The sequence below is a fragment of the Hyla sarda genome, chromosome 2 (assembly GCF_029499605.1).
Source record: "Hyla sarda isolate aHylSar1 chromosome 2, aHylSar1.hap1, whole genome shotgun sequence".
NCBI lineage: Eukaryota > Metazoa > Chordata > Amphibia > Anura > Hylidae > Hyla > Hyla sarda.
The window spans coordinates 97,621,997-97,640,455 of record NC_079190.1 but is presented as its reverse complement, the minus strand read 5'-3'; the positions used below and the strand labels follow the sequence as shown (position 1 = coordinate 97,640,455).

At 43.1% G+C, this 18,459-nt stretch overlaps 1 protein-coding gene across 1 annotated transcript in view; it reads left to right on the top strand.

Moving 5' to 3' along the window:
- Window positions 1-6,079: 6,079 nt before the first annotated feature.
- Window positions 6,080-18,459, top strand: part of CTDSP2 (CTD small phosphatase 2) — a 45,819-nt gene continuing 33,439 nt past the window's right edge. Inside the window, exon 1 of the mRNA XM_056562630.1 lies at window positions 6,080-6,627. Coding sequence (XP_056418605.1) covers window positions 6,564-6,627 — 64 coding nt within the window. The 5' untranslated portion in view covers window positions 6,080-6,563. The remainder of the gene's footprint in view (window positions 6,628-18,459) is intronic.

Below are 18,459 nucleotides of genomic sequence, written 5' to 3'. Positions count from 1 at the left end.
CATTGCCGTCTCATAGACGGCTATGCATTCCATACGGAAACAGAAAATGGAATTTCCGTGCTGGAAACATCTGGCACGGAAATTCTGCAGTGTGAACAATGCAGCAGAATCCGGTTGAATTCTACGGAACTCTGCTGCTCCGGAATCTCCGTTCCGTATTCCAATGCAGAATCCGGCACGGAAACTCTGACATGTGAACACGGCCTAAGGGTATACGTGTATGTATATGATAAAGGAGTTTGATAAACCCTGGTGAACCATTATAACTTACACCCTGATCTGACTGTCACCTCTTGTAGACACCTCATATAGACCTCGGATCTCTGTGAGGTCCCTTCTCCTTTCTTGTCCATTCGGCAATGTTTTGCTTTTTCCATGTAACCAATGTTTGTGTATGTGGTTCCACCATAAATATGAGTAAAACAAAAGTAGTTGGAGACCACTGCTCTAGAATGACCTCTGAAAAGGTAACAGAGAATGGCCAGTAGACAGGTCCTATTGTTGTCTATGTCCATAAGTCCTGCTGTAAAGCAGTCCATGGGTCCTGCTGTAAAGTGTATCACCTAGAGCCACTTGCTAAAACATGTTTTTTCTATTTTCTGATTGCAATTTTGTGTTTTATTTTATTTATTTATTGTTGTACATTATTATGGGGGCTGCTATCTTCGCTGTGCCGTTTTTATCAGCATTTAGTGATTAGTGTTGAGCGGCATAGGCCATATTCGAATTCGCGAATATATGGGCGAATATTCGTCATATATTCGCGAATATTCGCATATTCTCGGTTTATTTTCGCATATGCGAACATTCGCATTTGCGAAAATTAACATATGTGAATATTAGCATATTCAAAATTAGCATATGCGAAAATTCGCATATACGAAAATTAGCATATGCTTATTTTCGCATATGCGAATTTTCGCGCGCCAGTCTCACACAGTAGTATTAGAGCCTTCTTTACACCACACAAGCTGGAAGCAGAGAGGGGTGATCACTGTGATGTGTACTGGGAAGAAAAAAAAAAAAAAAAAAAAAAAAACAATATTCGTAATTACGAATATATAGCGCTATATTCGCGAAATTCGCGAATTCGCGAATATGCGATATTCGCGAATAATATTCGAATTGCGAATATTCGCGAGCAACACTATTAGTGATATGCTTTACAGCAGGACCCATGGACATAGACAACAATAGGACCTGTCTACTGGCCATTCTCTGTTACCTTTTCAGAGGTCATTCTAGAGCAGTGGTCTCCAACCTGCGGACCTCCAGATGTTGCAAAACTACAACTCCCAGCATGCCCGGACAGCCGTTGGCTGTCCGGGCATGCTGGGAGTTGTAGTTTTGCAACATCTGGAGGTCCGTAGGTTGGAGACCAATGTTCAAGAGGGAGGGGGTGCTGATCTCTGTGAATAGTGGGGGATTCAGTGTTTTCTCTCTACTTAGGTGTTTCCCAACCAGGGTGCCTCCAGCTGTTGCAAAACTACAACTCCCAGCATAAAATATTTTACCTTGAGTGTGTTCACAAAACATATAAAGGACTTAATATATTTTTCTTGAAAATAGCCCCAAAATACAAGGGTTTTGTGATTTTTTTTGAGGGTATAGCCCAAAAGAATACAGAAATATTAGTAGGTCTCAGGATGACCATTATATGCTGAAACCATTGTTTGTTGAGTCCATAACTCTATGTAATCCTGGTAATTGGTTCTTAGCCCCCAAAATGTCAACCAAAAAATAGGAAAAAGTGAGGATTAAATAAAAATGAACAGATAACTAATACAGATGAAACATATACATATAAAAGTAGAAAAGATCAGCTGGAAGCTGAAAATCACTGTCTATGTAGAGGACAGAAGGTTCTTCAGGGTCCTCTATAGTGCACACCGTGTCCCAAAAAAGCAAAATGGAGCCACCTCTCACCTGGTAAAGGAGCCCCGAACCCTTTGCTATAGAGTAGTAAAGAACATGTAGTACCCCCTAGTACTGTAGGAGGCGTAACTAAACAGCCAGTCAGTGCATACACTTCTGTAATATAGGTGTTTTACCAGTAAAATGCCTCTTCTGATTAGTCAGTAATCTTAACCTTATTAGGGTAGTGTCACACATTGCAGACATGCTGTGGATTTTCTGATGCAGAATTTCTGAGTGGAATATCCACAGCATTTACACTAGCAGCATAGTCCAACATTATATAAAATCTGCACAAAATCCATGTGGTACCTTGCCGATTCAACACTGTATAATCCAGACTGTACACCAAGCCTGTGCGCTTATTGAGCCTGTACTACCTGGCTGCATCCAAGCTTCTCAGCTTTGCTGTGCTACAGACTCCGCGCTACTACAACACCATTTCAGCTCCACTATTCTGTACTCTTTTGCTCTGCACTACTAGGTACAAGTACAGCGCCAGCTCACTTCTCTTGCTTGTATTCCCGATGCTTGGTACCAGGGTGTTCTGGCTTGCCTTGCCACCAAATCTGAACCACTGTTGCAATAGTGACCTGGTATCTCTCCTACAGCAGAAGTTCAGCTTCTACATCCTTGAGCAGGATAAAAGGTAAAATAAAAAGAATAAAAAAATGTAATCTGATTGGTTGCTATGGGCAACTGCACTAGTCTTCCTCTACCCATCCCAGTGACTGTGTGTTTGTACAGTGAATTTGGAAAGTCTTCAGTGTCTTTCACTTTTTTCAATTTTGGTTATGTTGCGGCCTTGTGCTACAATAAAAAATGATGGAAGAAACTTCCTGACAGTCAACCATTACTGCAGCGCTTTGTCAATCTGGGCTCAATGGCAGAGTGGCCAGAAAAAAGCCTCTCCTCACAAAAAGACACATAGAAGCCCATTGGAGTTTGCCATCACCTGCCCAATACCATCTCTACAGTGATGCATGGTGGTGGCTCTATCCATCTGTTGGGGGTGTTTTTCAGCAGCTATGGCAGGGAAACTGGCTGGGGTTGAGAGAAAGCTGAATGGAGTAAAGTGCAGAGATATTCTCAAGGAAAACCTGATCCAGAGTGTTCTGGGCCTTAGACTGGGATGAATGTTCACCTTCCAACAAGATGATAACCTAAGCAAACAGCCAGGACAGCACAGGAGTGACTTTCGGACAACTTTGTGAACGCCCTTGAGTGGCTCAGCCAGATCCTTGACTTGAACTCAGTCGAACATCCCTGGACCCTGGAAAGACCTGAAAATGGCTTCTACCGACTGTCCTCATCCAAGCTTTAGAGGATCTGCAAAAAAAATAAAAAAATCCAGGTGGCATCATCCCCAAGAAGACTGGAGGCTGTGATCACTGCCAAAGGGGCTTCAACTAAGTACTATGTGAAGGGTCAATGTAATGTTTTAGTTTTTCCTTTTCAATGAATTAGCAAAGATTTGAATTATTCTGTTTTTTACTTTGTCCTTATGGGATATTGAGAGCAGAATGATGGGGGAAAACTTGATTTTTATTTTATTTTAGCAGAAAGGGTCTGAAGACTTTCTGAATACATAGTAGGTTTCATGATAAAATCCCTCTCTTGTTAGGGCCCTAATACATGGGGAGGTTATTGGCCAAACATGCAGATATCACTGCAGAAAAGGGCCAGCCATCAGCCAAATGCTCGTTCATCAGCTGACCAGGTCGTATCCGTGAAAAAACGGAACCAAAAGAACTAACTTAACTGATCTTATAAACTAATTTTTTGAATGAAGATCACTTGATGCTGAAGCTAGTTTCTTATTCACAGGAAAAGTTTTTTATTTTTTTTATTTGTTTCTTTATAGTGAAAATGTATATATATATAGTCAGCTGCATTTAACCCAAGCACCCTAAAGGATGAGAGCATAAAACAGACAAAGATACTAAAAAGTTGGCATAGTAAACTTGGTTCACACTGCGGAATCTCCAGGCAGAAAATTCCGGAGATTCCGAGTTCCGACTGATTCAGTCGGCGCTAGGACCGTGCGGACACTGCAGTCTCCAATAGTCTGCAATGTGTTCAGTGAGTATTTCCGTCTGAAGAATGAGCAACACATTCTTCAGGCGGAAATTTTAAAGAGGATTTTCCGTTCACAAATTCCGAAGTGTGAATTTGGGAACGGAAAACCCATTCACTACACTATACATTTTAGAAAGCAGAATTTCTGCCTGCAATTTCAAAGCGGAATTGCAGGCAGAAATTCCATGGTGTAAACCTAGCCTTATCGGCATAATTCTAAACAGGCAATATTGTGATTCTAAAGAATAATTCACTTTGGGCCACTGATCTTACACTTCCAAAACACAGATAGACATACCAAACATCATATGCAACTAGCCTGACCCGAAGTGGTTCTGGGTATAAAAACAGGCATCAAAGTGTGCAAGACAGGTCATTTTTCTTAATTTGAATAAGTGACGCCCCGGTTCTCTGCATGAACGGTTCCGCGTCGACCCCTACACGAACCGGTGGTCAACACGACCCCTCCATATATCTCTATGGGAGAGCCACACATAAAGGGGGAGATTTATCAAAACCTGTGCAGAGGAACAGTTGACCAATTGCCCATAGTAACCAATCACAATGTTTCTTTCATTTTCAAAAAAGGCCTTTGAAAAGTAATAGAAGCGATCTGATTGGTTGCTATGGGCAACTGGTCAATTTTTCCTCTGCACAGGTTTTGAGAAATCTCCCCAACAGTAGTCTTGTATGGGTGGGTTCACACGGTTGCTGGATCCGGTTGGGAGGGGCAAAAACCGTCCGCTCTCGTATCTCAAGGCTGGGTTCCCATTATGTTTTCCCCCATACGGGAGCGCATACGGCAGGGGAGAGCTAAAAACTTGCGCTTCCGTATGTCTTTCTATGCGCTCCCGTATGTAATTCATTTCAATGAGCTGACTGCAGTGAAACGTTCGGTCCGGTCGGCTCATTTTTGCCCCGTATGCGCTTTTTCCACGCACCTAAAACCGTGGTCGACCACTGTTTTAGGTCCGGTTGTAAAAGCGCATATGGGGCCAAAATGAGCCGACCGGACCGAACGTTTCACTGCGGTCGGCTCATTGAAATGAATTACATACGGGAGAGCAAGTTTTTAGCTCTCACCTGCCATATGCGGGAAAACAGCCGGATCTGGCCCGAACCCCATTCATTTCAACGAGCTGACCGGAGTCAAACACTGATTCCGGTTGTCTCATTTTTGCCCCGTATACGGTTTTCTGACCGGACCTGAAACCGTGGTATACCGGACCTAAAACTGTGGTATACCACGGTTTTAGGTCCAGTCAGAAAACCTTATACGGGGCAAAAATGAGACAACCGGAGTCAGCGTTTGACTCCGGTCGGCTCATTGAAATTAATGGGGTTTGGGCCGGATCTGGCTGGGATACGGGAGCGGATGGTTTTCGCCCCTCCCAACCGGATTCAGCAGCCGTACACTACAAACGTAGCGTGAACCCACCTACCTATCTCCGGCTCTCCCATAGAGAAACATGGAGGGCAGGCGCACCATGCAGAGGATAGTGGGGGTCCCAGCGGTTGGACCCCCTGCAATCACTTATCCCCAATCCTTTGGATGGAGCAGTGTTTCCCAACCAGTGTGCCTCCAGGTGTTGCAAAACTACAACTCCCAGCATGCCCGGACAGCCGAAGGCTGTCCGGGCATGCTGGGAGTTGTAGTTTTGCAACAGCTGGAGGCACCCTGGTTGGGAATGACTGGGATAGAGGATGTTGTCCTGCCCCAGCACTTCCTCTGTGCTATATCAATGACCCAAAATCAATTTTTCTTTAAAGCCACAATATTAAGTGCCCAGTTTGATGCCCATTTCTCTGCCATCTGTTTGTTATTTTTGGCTGATTTTACTGTAGTCCCCTCTCAGCACTGTAATTCCCCATAATTGACTATTAATATCTTAATTAGGAACCCATTTTCCCGCCCTTTCCCTGTGGCTCAGGAGCCAGTAGATCCCCGTGCAGCGATCCCCAGGATGCACTAGATTCCCATCACTGGCTCCTGCACTGGAATGTACTTAGATAAACACTGCATAGCAAGGCCCCGCCCCCTAATACTGCCCACAGAGCTGCCAGCCAATCCGAGGCGGCCGCGGTTTCAAGGCTCCCCGCTCACGCAGCCCTGCTCTAGGAAAACAAAGCTTAATTTCCACGAAATCTTTTCTTTCCCCCTTCTCTGACGACCATCGCTTTTTATTTTCGGCCAAGTTACGTTCCCGGGGTGCAGCTCCAAAGGGGATCGCAGTGCAGAAGGGGCAGATCCGGGCAGGTTGTTTATCTATAGTATTGGGGGGACCTTGAAACAGCCGATGTCCTATTTCCTCTGTTGTTTTGCTTCTCTTAGTCTGGATTCTCCATGTTGAACCAATTCTGATATTTGGGCTGGGACCTGCCTGTGTATGTATGCGCTATATGTTATGTGCACCATCGTCTCCCCGGCTGCACGATCTGACCCTGAGCTCGGTAAGCACGATACGGTTGTATAGTCCGGGATTTGCAGGGGAGATCGCTGGGGTGGAGGAGAAGATCTGCAGATCAGATCTGGGAAGACAAGATCAGCACTGGATCCCTGCAAGTATTAGATGGAAAGCAGCTGTATCATCACCCAAGTGCAGCGAGAAGAGCCTCTGGTGCATCCAAAACAAGGTAACGAAACCTCTGCTGTGACAAGCATTGCTGCGATCGGGGGGGGGGGGGCGATCATCGCTTGTTTATCGCACATGTTTCATCGCCCCCTCCCATGTATCCTCTCATTCTATGTATCCTGTGCCCCTCTCATTCTATGTATCCTATTGCACCTTTTATGTTTTTGGTTATTTTGTTACATTGTATCTTTGATGCCTGGCGCCTCTGAAGAGGAAAACAAGTGGAGACCCCTCCCTGTATGTAGGGGTGTGATCTGGGCACATTTTTAAATAATGCTTTTCCTCTTGCTGGAGGTTTACATAAGAAGTACCAGCCTATTGAGCCTGTGTTATGAACCTGTCATTGCTGCTGTTTTCTCATATTTATTTTTATTTTATTTTTTGGGAGGGGGATCACCCCACATCTGTTGAGGCTTCTTCTTTTATAATTGGTTCTTGAGATTTGTTCCATTGACAGGTATTGTAAGGTTGTGTCACTAAAGGGGGATGCATTGTATTTATGTACCTGCGGTGGTCATCCCATTACTTCTCATAACGTTGGTTGTTTTGGTTTTTGATAGATAGATAGATATATATATATATATATATATATATATATATATATATAATCTGTTTACATAATAAAAATGTATATATAAAAAAATATATATTTATACATTTTTGTTAACAGAATATATATATATATATATATATATATATATATATATATATATATGTGTGTGTGTGTTTACATAAGTGTGTGTATATATACACACATTTTTATTATGTTAACAAAGACAGTGTGTGTGTGTTACTTAATAAAAATGTATATATAAAAAAATATATTTTTTGAGATATATATATGATATATACATTTTTATTAAGTAAACACACACACATATATTGTCTTTGTTTACATAATACAAGTGTGTGTGTGTGTGTGTGTGTGTGTATATATATATATATATATTTTTTATTTTTTATTTTTTTTTTATTCTGGAAATCATGTGGTCTGTAGGAGTCCAATTGGCTTTTTATTATAACAACAACTCCTAGGAAGGTTGTGCTAGGCATATTTATTTTATGTAATTTTATTTATTTTCCCTGTATATGAAGGTAAATAACTTTGCTCCACCTGCATTGCTATACAGAGCAGAAGTCGCCTTCACCAAAACAAACAAGCCATTTCCCAGAATCGTACAGGTATCTGCTGCTGCACGCCTCTTTGTGGTCGTGTTGTGATCCTGCTGCTCGCGCGCATAACCCGACCACAGCTGGCTGTACACAATATAAGCTCTGTGATCTGTTATTTTCTTAGTAATTTGCTCAGAGTAGTACAGTGTTTACCAACCGGGGCGCCTCCAGCTGTTGCAAAACTACAACTCCCAGCATGCCCGGACAGCCTTTGGCTGTCCGGGCATGCTGGGAGTTGTAGTTTTGCAGCAGCTGGAGGCACACTGGGAATACACTGCAGTAGTACATACTTCCGGCAGATGTGGTGGGTAAATATAAACATGTATCTATTGAAGATTAAAAATAAAAAAGGAAATTATACAAGGGCAGACTGGATGGGCCAGTAGTCCTTTCTGCAGACAATTTTTATATTTTTTTTTTACATTTTTTTTTCTGCAGAAAATCTCTGTTTTCCATAGATTTCTCCATATGTGTTTGCGATCTAGTAAAAAGAGTCCATGCTAAGCTCAAAATGGATTCCTTGCATCTGTTTCGTTTGTAGGGGGGGCCATGTGATGGCTGTCTGTATACCACTGCTAGTCACCGAACACATCCCAGTCATATGTTGTTGTGATAGGGCTGCGCCTGGCTGGTAGTAAAAGGGTTAAGGCGTAAGTGGGTAACCTATCTGTGCCAAAGAGGCCAGTGTTGGGTACAGATTGATGTTCCCCGCAGCCCCTTTGATGTGCACTTATCAGGTGCAGCTGTTTGTTCAGATTATCTAATGCACTGCCATTAACCATCTGGGATGTTTTCGACCATTTTTACAGGTCATCTACATTTGCCGCTTTTGTGCCCTTTTGCTTGCTATAGATTTTTGTTGTTTTTACAATTTTTTATTTCTTTTTCTTCGTGTAAATGAACTTGCAAGACAGTGAGTGACAACAGTCTCTGACAGGTGACAGGACAGAACATTTCCTTACTGGAGTGGTGTGTGTGTGTGTGTGTGTGTGTGTGTGTGTGTTTACTTATTTATATACTTTTTAGTTTATTATTACTGAATTTAATAACAAATAATAATCTTTGTTCCATAGAACCCCTATGGGTTTTATAAGGGTGAATCTGTCTTTCGTTGGTTTATAGGAAGCCATCGCTTTAACTGATATCAAAGCATTGGTATGTTTTATGTGCTCTTGTGTTATTAGTTTATTTTTTTATATGGTTTTACACTTTTATTTTTAATTTTTATTATTTTTAAATTATATTTTGCATTTATTTAATTTTTAATTTTTATGATGAATAGAATGCTGGACAGTCAGTGAAAAAGAAAAGCTAGAGCCAGGCTTAGGGTACGTTCACATGCGTGGATTTTTCAGCGGCTTTTCCCCTGCGTATTTGAAAGTGGGCGGGCTCTTTTCGGCTGTCCGCAGCAGATTTTCCGCGGCGGAATGTACACTGCGGAAAATCCGCCGCAAGCCCCATTGAAGTCAGTAGGGACTGTGGCGGATTTTCCGCAGCGTAAATTCCGCCGCGTAAAATCTGCATGCGGACAGCCGAGAAGAACCCCCTGCCCACTTTCTAATACGCAGCGGAAAGCCCACAAAAAAATCTGTGCATGTGAACGTACCCTTATGTCAATTGACCAATGACGACGCCCCCCCCCCCCCCCCCCCCCCACCGCACTTGAGAAAAAAAAATTTGAAATATGTATATGACATTCAGCACCCTGTATTATGGGTGGGGGCACCTGTTTGTGTGTGTTCCCTTTTTCCCATGTTACAGCTACTTATTCTAGAGCAGTGGTCTCTGTAGCTCTCCTAGAGTTGTAGTTTTGCGACAGCTGGACAGCGCCAAGATGGAAACCGCTGTTTTGGAGAACTTCTATTAAAAAAGAGGTGGGGGATGTAGGCGGAGCCTATGTTTTTTGAATTTTTTAAAATTTTGAACTGGTATAAAAACTGTATCTTTGGACATGAAATAGCTTTTATATGTATTAATCTATCTAATCTGCATATTTAACTTCCCATGTGACATGATTTTTTTATTTTTTTTTATACTTCCTCTTTCTTGAAGTTGTCAAACTTCTCTAGAAATGTTCTACTTATTTAAAAGAAAATAATAGCAAATATGTTCAGTAAACAACTAGTATATTGTTTGTGAATTTACATTCCATTTGGTGAACTGTGGAAGTTTTGTGACAGCCATGTCATGGTCCCAGTGGTGCGGGGGATTTCTGGCACTTAATTTTGTCAATAACAGTTATGGACATAACACTAAACTGCTGGAATTAAAAGAACTTTTCTCTGCCATTTTGGACTGAAAGCTATTTGTGAACATGGCCTCCGTTACATCTCTGGGTCATACTTGGGCTATGTTCAAATGGCGGAATGTCCACCTGGAAGATTTCTACAGACAGCAAGCTAGGAACGCTCAGAAATGCGTTGTCTCTTAAACGCCAATGCATTTCTAATGGAATCTGCAGAAAGAATAGACTTGTCTATTTCCGCTGTGTGCACAGTGCGACAGAATCCAATTGAAATCAATGGGACTTGGCTGCAGCAAAATGGCAGTGTAGAATTATTATTATTTTTAAAGAATTTTGTGTGGACATTCTGCCTTGTGAACATGGCCTTAAAGGGGTGGCCCTGAGACATCTTAAGATGTCTCACTGTGGGAGTCCCGCCATTGGGGACCCCCGCAATATTGTATTCGCCACCCACCTGTTTGAGCTGCACGCCGCAGTGCCAGCTCGCAAACAGCCGGGTGGTGACCACGGGGCCGGAGTATGGTGAAGTCACGACTCCGCCCCCGTGTGACGTCACCCCCTTCCCCCGCTATGCAAGTCTATGGAAGGGGGTCACGCCCCCTCCCATAGATTTGCATAGCGGGGGCGGGTGAAATCACACGGGGGCGGAGTCGTGACTTCACCATACTCAGGCCCTGTGGTCACCACCCGGCTGTTTGTGAGCTGGCACTGTGACAAAAACAAGATTGCGGGGGATAGGGGATAAGATGTCTCAGGGCCGGAGTACCTCATTAAGGGGAACCTGTCATGGTGAACGTGCAGTATGATGTGGGGGCAACATGGCAGAACAGGAGTACCTGAGCAGATTAATGTATACTGTTTACTGTATTTGTGGAATACTATTGTAAATGACTTAAAATGTATTGATCAGCCTCTTGGTTAAGGAGTTCAGGAGTCCAGTGGGTGGTCCTGCTTAGGGACTGACAGTCATCACTGTATGTACTGTACACTGGTACAGAAAAGCCTCGCGTGACAAAAGAACTTGAGAATGCACCATCCATCATTCTGCTATCACACGTGACCGTGTTGTGTTTTTGTTTTAGAAAACGACTGCTGCTCCATGTGTGACAGCAGCCTAAGGGCTAATGTTAACACGGGGAATTCCACACGGATCTGTGCCACCCAAAAAATGGTGCTTAATCTGCACAGAATTTGCCATGAAAATAAGAACCAACATTCGCAACGTTTTTCAAAGTTGCATTGAAAATGGACTTTTCTGCAAAAATTCAGCTAAAAGAATGAACATGTTCATTCTCCTGGGTGAATCCAATTCCTCAACGGAAGTTCCACGTAGCGGAATGTCAACTTGGAAAATTTCCAGGCAAACCTTCTGAAGGCTGCATGCTCCCGACAACAAGCCAGCGCTAGGACCACCCGGAAATGCGCCAGCTCCATAGACTGCAGTGCACTTCTGAGCAGATTTTGCAGAAAGAATTAACCTGTTAATTATCGAGTCCAAATACGTAATTTTCATGGCAGATGTTTTGCTGCCTTATGTGTAGTGCAGTAGAATGCAATTAAAAACAATGGGAGTCTGCTGCAATTGAAATTCCCAGCAGATTTTTTTTTTTTTTTTTGCCTAATTCCGCATGGAAATTCTGCCATGTTAATGAGGCCTTACACAGAGTAAGCAGGGACCAATCAATTCTCTTTTATATAGATGATATTTTTTGTAGTAATAATAAAAAATATATAAAATGGATACTCCTATTGACAACATATTACCGTCTGCTTTATGGCAGTCTTTATTCAGTCTGTGGCATGGTAGACACAACCAGCAACATTTATATAGCAATGTTGCATTATTCTCGGTAGCACAGATGAGTTGGCAGAAGAGTAGATATGATAGAATGGCACCTAACGTTGCCTGACATATAGAGAGAAATGTTGCGTAGGGTATACGTTGTATCACTCTTCCTCATCTTGGGCCTCATTATACAGGTATGTGAAACACCTCGTGAAGTCGAGAACACACGTGCTGACATGAACCACACTATGTAAGGATTGTTGTGTACTTTCTCATACAATGAGTAGCGCCTTCTTTTCCTAATAAGGCCCCTTTCACACTACAGGTATCGTCCTGCTTTTTTACTGCCGTTATTTTACAATAACGGGGGGGGAGGAGGATGTAATAACGGATGATAACTGATGACCACCATCTGTTATTTTTAATGAGTTTTTTTTTTTCTTAAAACCTGATGTTGTTCATCCGTTATTAACAGTTACATTACTATTATTATTATTATTATTATTTTTTAATCAGGTTTTTAACCCTTTTTTTTTTTTTTTTTTTTTGTAAGCTTTACCGAGCGCAGACTGGTGCAAACGGATGTGAACGGATTGTAAAAAATGGGATTATTTTACAACCGTTTGTAATCCGTTTACAAGCAGCAACAACGGAACCTAAATTTGGCGGGGGGGGGGGGGGGGGGGGGGGGGTGGAACTGGGACGGACTCATCTATAATATGGCCCTGGTTGCCAAGGGCTTAAAACAAATCATGTAATGTGGATGTGTATCGGGATTTACTTACTGGTACACTAAACACTAGAAAGCATGCCAGTTTTTTCCTCCTAGTTTTTTCTTGACGTGGATTGTTAATCACTGTTGGACATGAGACGTCATCTGTTGTTATCTAATGATCCTGATCCGAGAAACTGGAGACATTTGACGCTCTGAGCGAGGCTCACTGCCGTCTACGTTCTGGTTATGCCAAATAATGTTTCTAGAAAGCAGCTTCTTGTCCAATAAGTCAAGTGCTTTAGTCATTGGGATGTTATCTTTATTTGGTCATTTGTATCCACTTGGGGTTTTTCCTTGTACTAGTTTTGTGGTTTTTTTTTTTATTTTTTTATTTTTTTTTATTTGTGTTTTTTGGGTTTTAATTCCCATATATTTTTTCATGGTATTTACTAATGTTTCCCTACATTTTGCAATATTCTCTACATTTTCTGTGGAAACATTAGTAAATATGTTGTGATTTTTCAAAAATGTCAGACCATGCCCCTTTTCCTGGTGACCATGCTCCTTTTTTGGGGTTTTCTAAGTAAAATGCATAGTTGGGTGGTGTTGTGTGTTGTGTTTTTTTTATATTTTTTTTTTGGTGAAATTTTGGCACAGGCACAATTTGTGGCCAAATGCAACATGTTTTGGTGCACAACCCAACAAATTGTACTGCTCAGGCTGTGTTCACATTACATTAGGGAACTGCATTCACATGCACATTTATAGTGCTGCCAAAACTATGCAGGATCCACTTTTATTTAAAGCTGTAGCTGAATTTAGAATATTATTGAGGGAGAAAAAAAATACATTATATAATCTATGCCAAAAGGGCGTTCTTTAGGGGTATATGTGGCCAATAGGTGGCCTTTTAAGATTTCTTTAAACTTCGAGTCTGAAGGGTTATGAACATGGCCGACAGACTTCAGCTGGGATTATTATTGCCACCTAGTAAAATAGAAAGATTTATTGCTTATGGTATCTGAGTACCAGAAAGTATGATGAATCTTGCCCCAGTAGAAGACATAGGACTTATGATGAAAGCGAATATTGTTCAGGAGCCATAATGAACACTTGTGCAGTCCCCATTGACTCATAATGGCTTCTGCTAGGATTTTGTTGTTGTGGTCATGGCACTCAATGTGAGGAACCATAGCCTTATCTAAAAGCAAAAGTTCCTGGTAACCCACCTATGGCACTGTTGACAGTCCCAATGGTGGTGTGTGTGTGTGTGTGTGTGTGTGTGTGTGTATAGAGTTTTCTGGTAAGCCATGCTTACATGTCACCAATGTAAAGCCAGATAACATCAGATGTGAGGCAGCCGCATCCTTAGGAATGTTTACATAACCTGTCATTAGGTCATTTCTTCTAGCTAGCTTTACACCTTGTCATGTGACCGTCTCATTCATTCCTCTTGGGATTTGTCATGTGACATTCACATTCAGCTTCACTTAATTCCTCACATAAAAAACAGGAAGTGAATTCATAAGAAATTATACGGAATATATTGGGTATAGCTGTAAAAACTGACAGGCAAAGTACAATTAAAGGGAACCTGTCACATGGAATGTGTAGTCCAGTCTGTAGGAATCATGTTATAGAGCAGGAGGAGCTGAGCAGATTCATATGTAGATAACTTGTCATTTTATTCATGGTCTGCTCATTCTAGGCTTAGTAGTCATATGGGCGGTCCTAATCAGTGATTGACAACTTTATCTTTATGCTCCCTTACACAGCTAGCTGTCAATCACTGGTAAGCCCCCCCCCACATGATTACTTAGCCCAGAATGAGCCAAAGGTTGCACCACATTTTCAGCATGACCGGTTTCCATATCTCGATAACCTGTCAAGGGTTTTTAAAGTGGCAATGTGTTTTATGTTTTTTTTTTTTTTTTTAAGGGGTACTCCACCCCTAAACATCTTATCACCTATACAAAGGATAGGGGATAAGATGTCAGATCGCCGGGGGCCCGCTGCTGTGGACCCCCAGGATCTACCATGCGGCACCCACCTTTAGCGGCTTCCGGAACCGCTGGAGGTCCTCAGGCTGAGTCCATCTCGACCACACCCCGCCCCTCAATGCAAGTCTATGGTAGGGGGCGTGACAACTGTCATGCCCCCTCCCATAGACTTGCATTGAGGGGCGGAGTGTGACGGTACATGGGGACGGAGTCGTGACGTCATGATCTTCCATACCCGTGGTCGAGATGAACTCAGCCTGAGGACCTCCAGCAGTTGTGGGTGCCGCATGGTAGATCCCAGGGGTCCCCAGCAGCGGGACCCTGGCGATCTGACATCTTATCCCCTATCCTTTTGGTTAGGACAGGGGTCGGCAGCCCGCGGCTCTTTTACTCCTTTGCTGCGGCTCCGCGAGTCTGTCCCGGGTCCAGTTCACCCTCATTCCGGGACAATGCAGTGTCCCGGAATGATCTGAGCCCGTGAGCCGCCGTCGGTTTACTTACCTGCCCTGGTGCCATCGGAGCGGAGTCTCTTCTTCCGGGGCTGTGCGGATCCTCACTGTCATGTGACAATGTAACCTCACATAACAGTGACGTCGCCGGCCTGCGCCTCAGTCGAGGAGCGCCGCCGGGAGAGGAAGACTCCACGCGAGGAGCGCCGAGTATGTAAAGTACATTACTCACTTGACAGCGGGGCGTTAACCCCTCACCCCGCGGCAGCGTTAATGCTGCCGCGGGGTGAGGGGTTACCGCTACCGCTGCCATGGGGTGACGGGTAACTTAACCCCTCACCCCATGGCAGTGTTATCGCTGCCGCAGGGTGAGAGGTTAACGCTGCCGCTGCCATGGGGTGAGGGGTTAAGTTACCCCTCACCCCATGGCAGCGGTAGCGTTAACCCCTCACCCCGCGACAGCATTAACCCCCCCCCCTCTCCCCAGCCCACCCCATTCCTGGGCCCCCCGAAAAAAAGCCCTTCCCAGGCCTGGGCCCCAAAATAAAGCCCATCCCAGGCCTGGGCCCAAAAAAAAGCCCACCCCAAAAATATATTTTACATTAAGTGAAAGTCCTTTTTTTTCCTTCAGATTGACAGCTGACTACACGATCCTGTGTATATAGCATTAAGGTAAGAAACAATATATGCAGTCAGTGTTATATTTGTTTTAAATGTCGCAATGGTTTTGCGGCTCCCAGTCTTTTTTTTCCTTCGGAAACTGGTCCAAGTGGCTCTTTTTGTCTTAAAGGTTGCAGACCCCTGGGTTAGGGGATAAGATGTCTAGGGGCGGAGTACCCCTTTAAACTTGTAAAGCTAAGGAACTACCTTTTTATAGGAGATGTAAAGGATGTTGGGATGGTTGTCACCTATCCTGTCACAAAACACATCTGTCACAGAGAACAAGCATATAGTGCAGCCTTTTTATATGAGCCCCATATTGGCCACAAATAGGAGCATCAGTCCTTATTCTGTTGAAACCTCCTTTTATGCTAACTTGACAATGTTATTGCTTTCCTATATGTCTTGATAGCATACACATCAGCCATTATTGATAAAGTTCTATCGCTGACTTGTACAGTAGGGACTTGACTCGGTTTTTCACCTCATGACTCTGCGATCTGGTTGCAGTTGCCCATGGCAACAGGCTGTGAAGGAATCTACAGTGGCACCTGCTGCGCGACTCTCACTAGACTTCAGATACCATAGTAAAGCCTGAAGTTCTCTTCAGTTCCTTGCTTTGTGAGGTAGTTGTACTTATCTAGGTCGTAGCAGGGAAGATGGAGACCTACACTATTGTTTCCACATGAATGACACTTTATAAATGCAGAACAGTCTGGCTAGCATATGTAAGGAATGCCGCGATTCTTTCATTTCCGAACCTGCTCTGGGAAATTGAAGCAGCTGCCATGGCAACCAGATTCCAGCTTTTTTGCATTAACTGCACCTTACACTGGGGCCATTTTGTTACTTAGTAGTAACTTATCTCATCTAAATCTAAATTGTTTTTGGTGAGTTTTAATATTCACTTTTATTCTTTCAATCGCTGGATAAAACATAAAATGCATCAAATCCACAGCATTGGGTGCGGAGAAAACGACACGCTGCAGGCTTTACCTGTGGATTTCCTTACGTAAAATCCACAGCGATAATCTACATGTGAACATAGCCTTAGAATCAGTTCAGCCTCCTCCCAGTTGTAGATCACACCGTCCATGTGCGGCCAGCAGAGATGACAACATAAAGTTATCAGAACTATTTCTAACAAGATAACAACTCTTATGAGAAGTAATTAAACGGATCCCTCCAAGGAACAAACCAGGATAGAGGCAGCGCACAGGACTTCAAAGGTAAAATGGTTTATTTACCCAGCATGCAACGCGTTTCGCTGGATAACCAGCTTCATCAGGCATGTTGAGGGTAGAGACACATAAGGTATTTATACACAACAGTTAACCCGCACATTGCTGGAATAAAAGCAATAGGCAGGAGCCCATAGGCAGGAGCTTTTATTCCAACAATGTGCGGGTTAACTGTTGTGTATAAATACCTTATGTGTCTCTACCCTCAACATGCCTGATGAAGCTGGTTATCCAGCGAAACGCGTTGCATGCCGGGTAAATAAACCATTTTACCTTTGAAGTCCTGTGCGCTGCCTCTATCCTGGTTTGTTCCTTGGAGGGATCCGTTTAATTACTTCGCCTGTGTGTCCAGGAGCAGCTGCCGTTCTTCGCCCGTTGCAGGGTCACTTCACGCCTTCACCATAGTTGTACTTGGTCGCAGTACAACTATACTTGGTGAGCAAGTTTTCTTGTCTGTTTATATTATCTTTGCATTACGGTATCACACTAGGAGCGCTCTCCTTGTCTGTACATAACTCTTATGAGAGAGAGAGAGGGAGAGTGCAAAAATGAGAAGTCGTGCTTCATGTATGGAGTCAAATATGTCCGCTATCCTACTTCTGTGCCTTGGACAAGTAATAGAAAAAATTTGTTGCACTCACCATGGAAGATTTTCAAATGATTCAGAGTTTATTCATCGGTGCTGTACATATAGACAGGAGGGGAAGCGGACATCAGCTCCGTGGAGCTGACAAGAAGCGACGAAACGTTTCGCAGTAGGTGTGCTTGTTCACGCTGCTCGCAGCGTGAACAAGCAGACCTACTGCGAAACGATCCGTCGCTTCTTGTCAGCTGCACGGAGCTGATGTCTGCTTCCCCTCCCTTCCCTCCTGTCTATATGTACAGCACTGATGAATAAACTTTGAATCATTTGAAAATCTTCCATGGTGAGTGCAACAAATTTTTTTCTATTACTTGCCCATTATGCAATCTTGTCTCCTCGTGTGCACCTCCACTCATTGTCACTGCCTGGTCTAATTTTTTCCTGTCCCTATTTTTTTGCTCTTTTGCATTTTTTCTTTTTTCAAATTAACTTCTACACATTTTTTCAGTGCTGGGTTGCTTTTTTCTATACATACGTCTACTTCTGTTCCTTGATGCACAGGATTGACTGGCTAGTTTCTACATTCTGCATTTACCTCTAGTGTAAAGACAGTGGATGCTACGTTAACAATACTTTGCCAAAATCATGTTTGGACTCATAGGTTTTATAGTTAATGCTCGTAAATAGTGTTTAGACCCCAGCACCAGAATACAGTACACCACACAAGGCCCTTCTCCCCACCTTCCTAGGAACTGCCTGAAGAGTCATTTAGTCATCATTGTGTTAACAGTCACTTCTGTCATCAGTGTCCTTTGTGCTGTTTATACCAGCATGAATGGTCTTTGTCTATTAGAGATCGTCGGTTTCCGTTCAGACCGCTTGTTTTTATTTTTGGTTGACACGGAGGTGTATACTTAGCACAGCTGATCTATGTCTATACGGACAATGCACTTCCTTGTCCCAACAAATCTGACAAAGCTA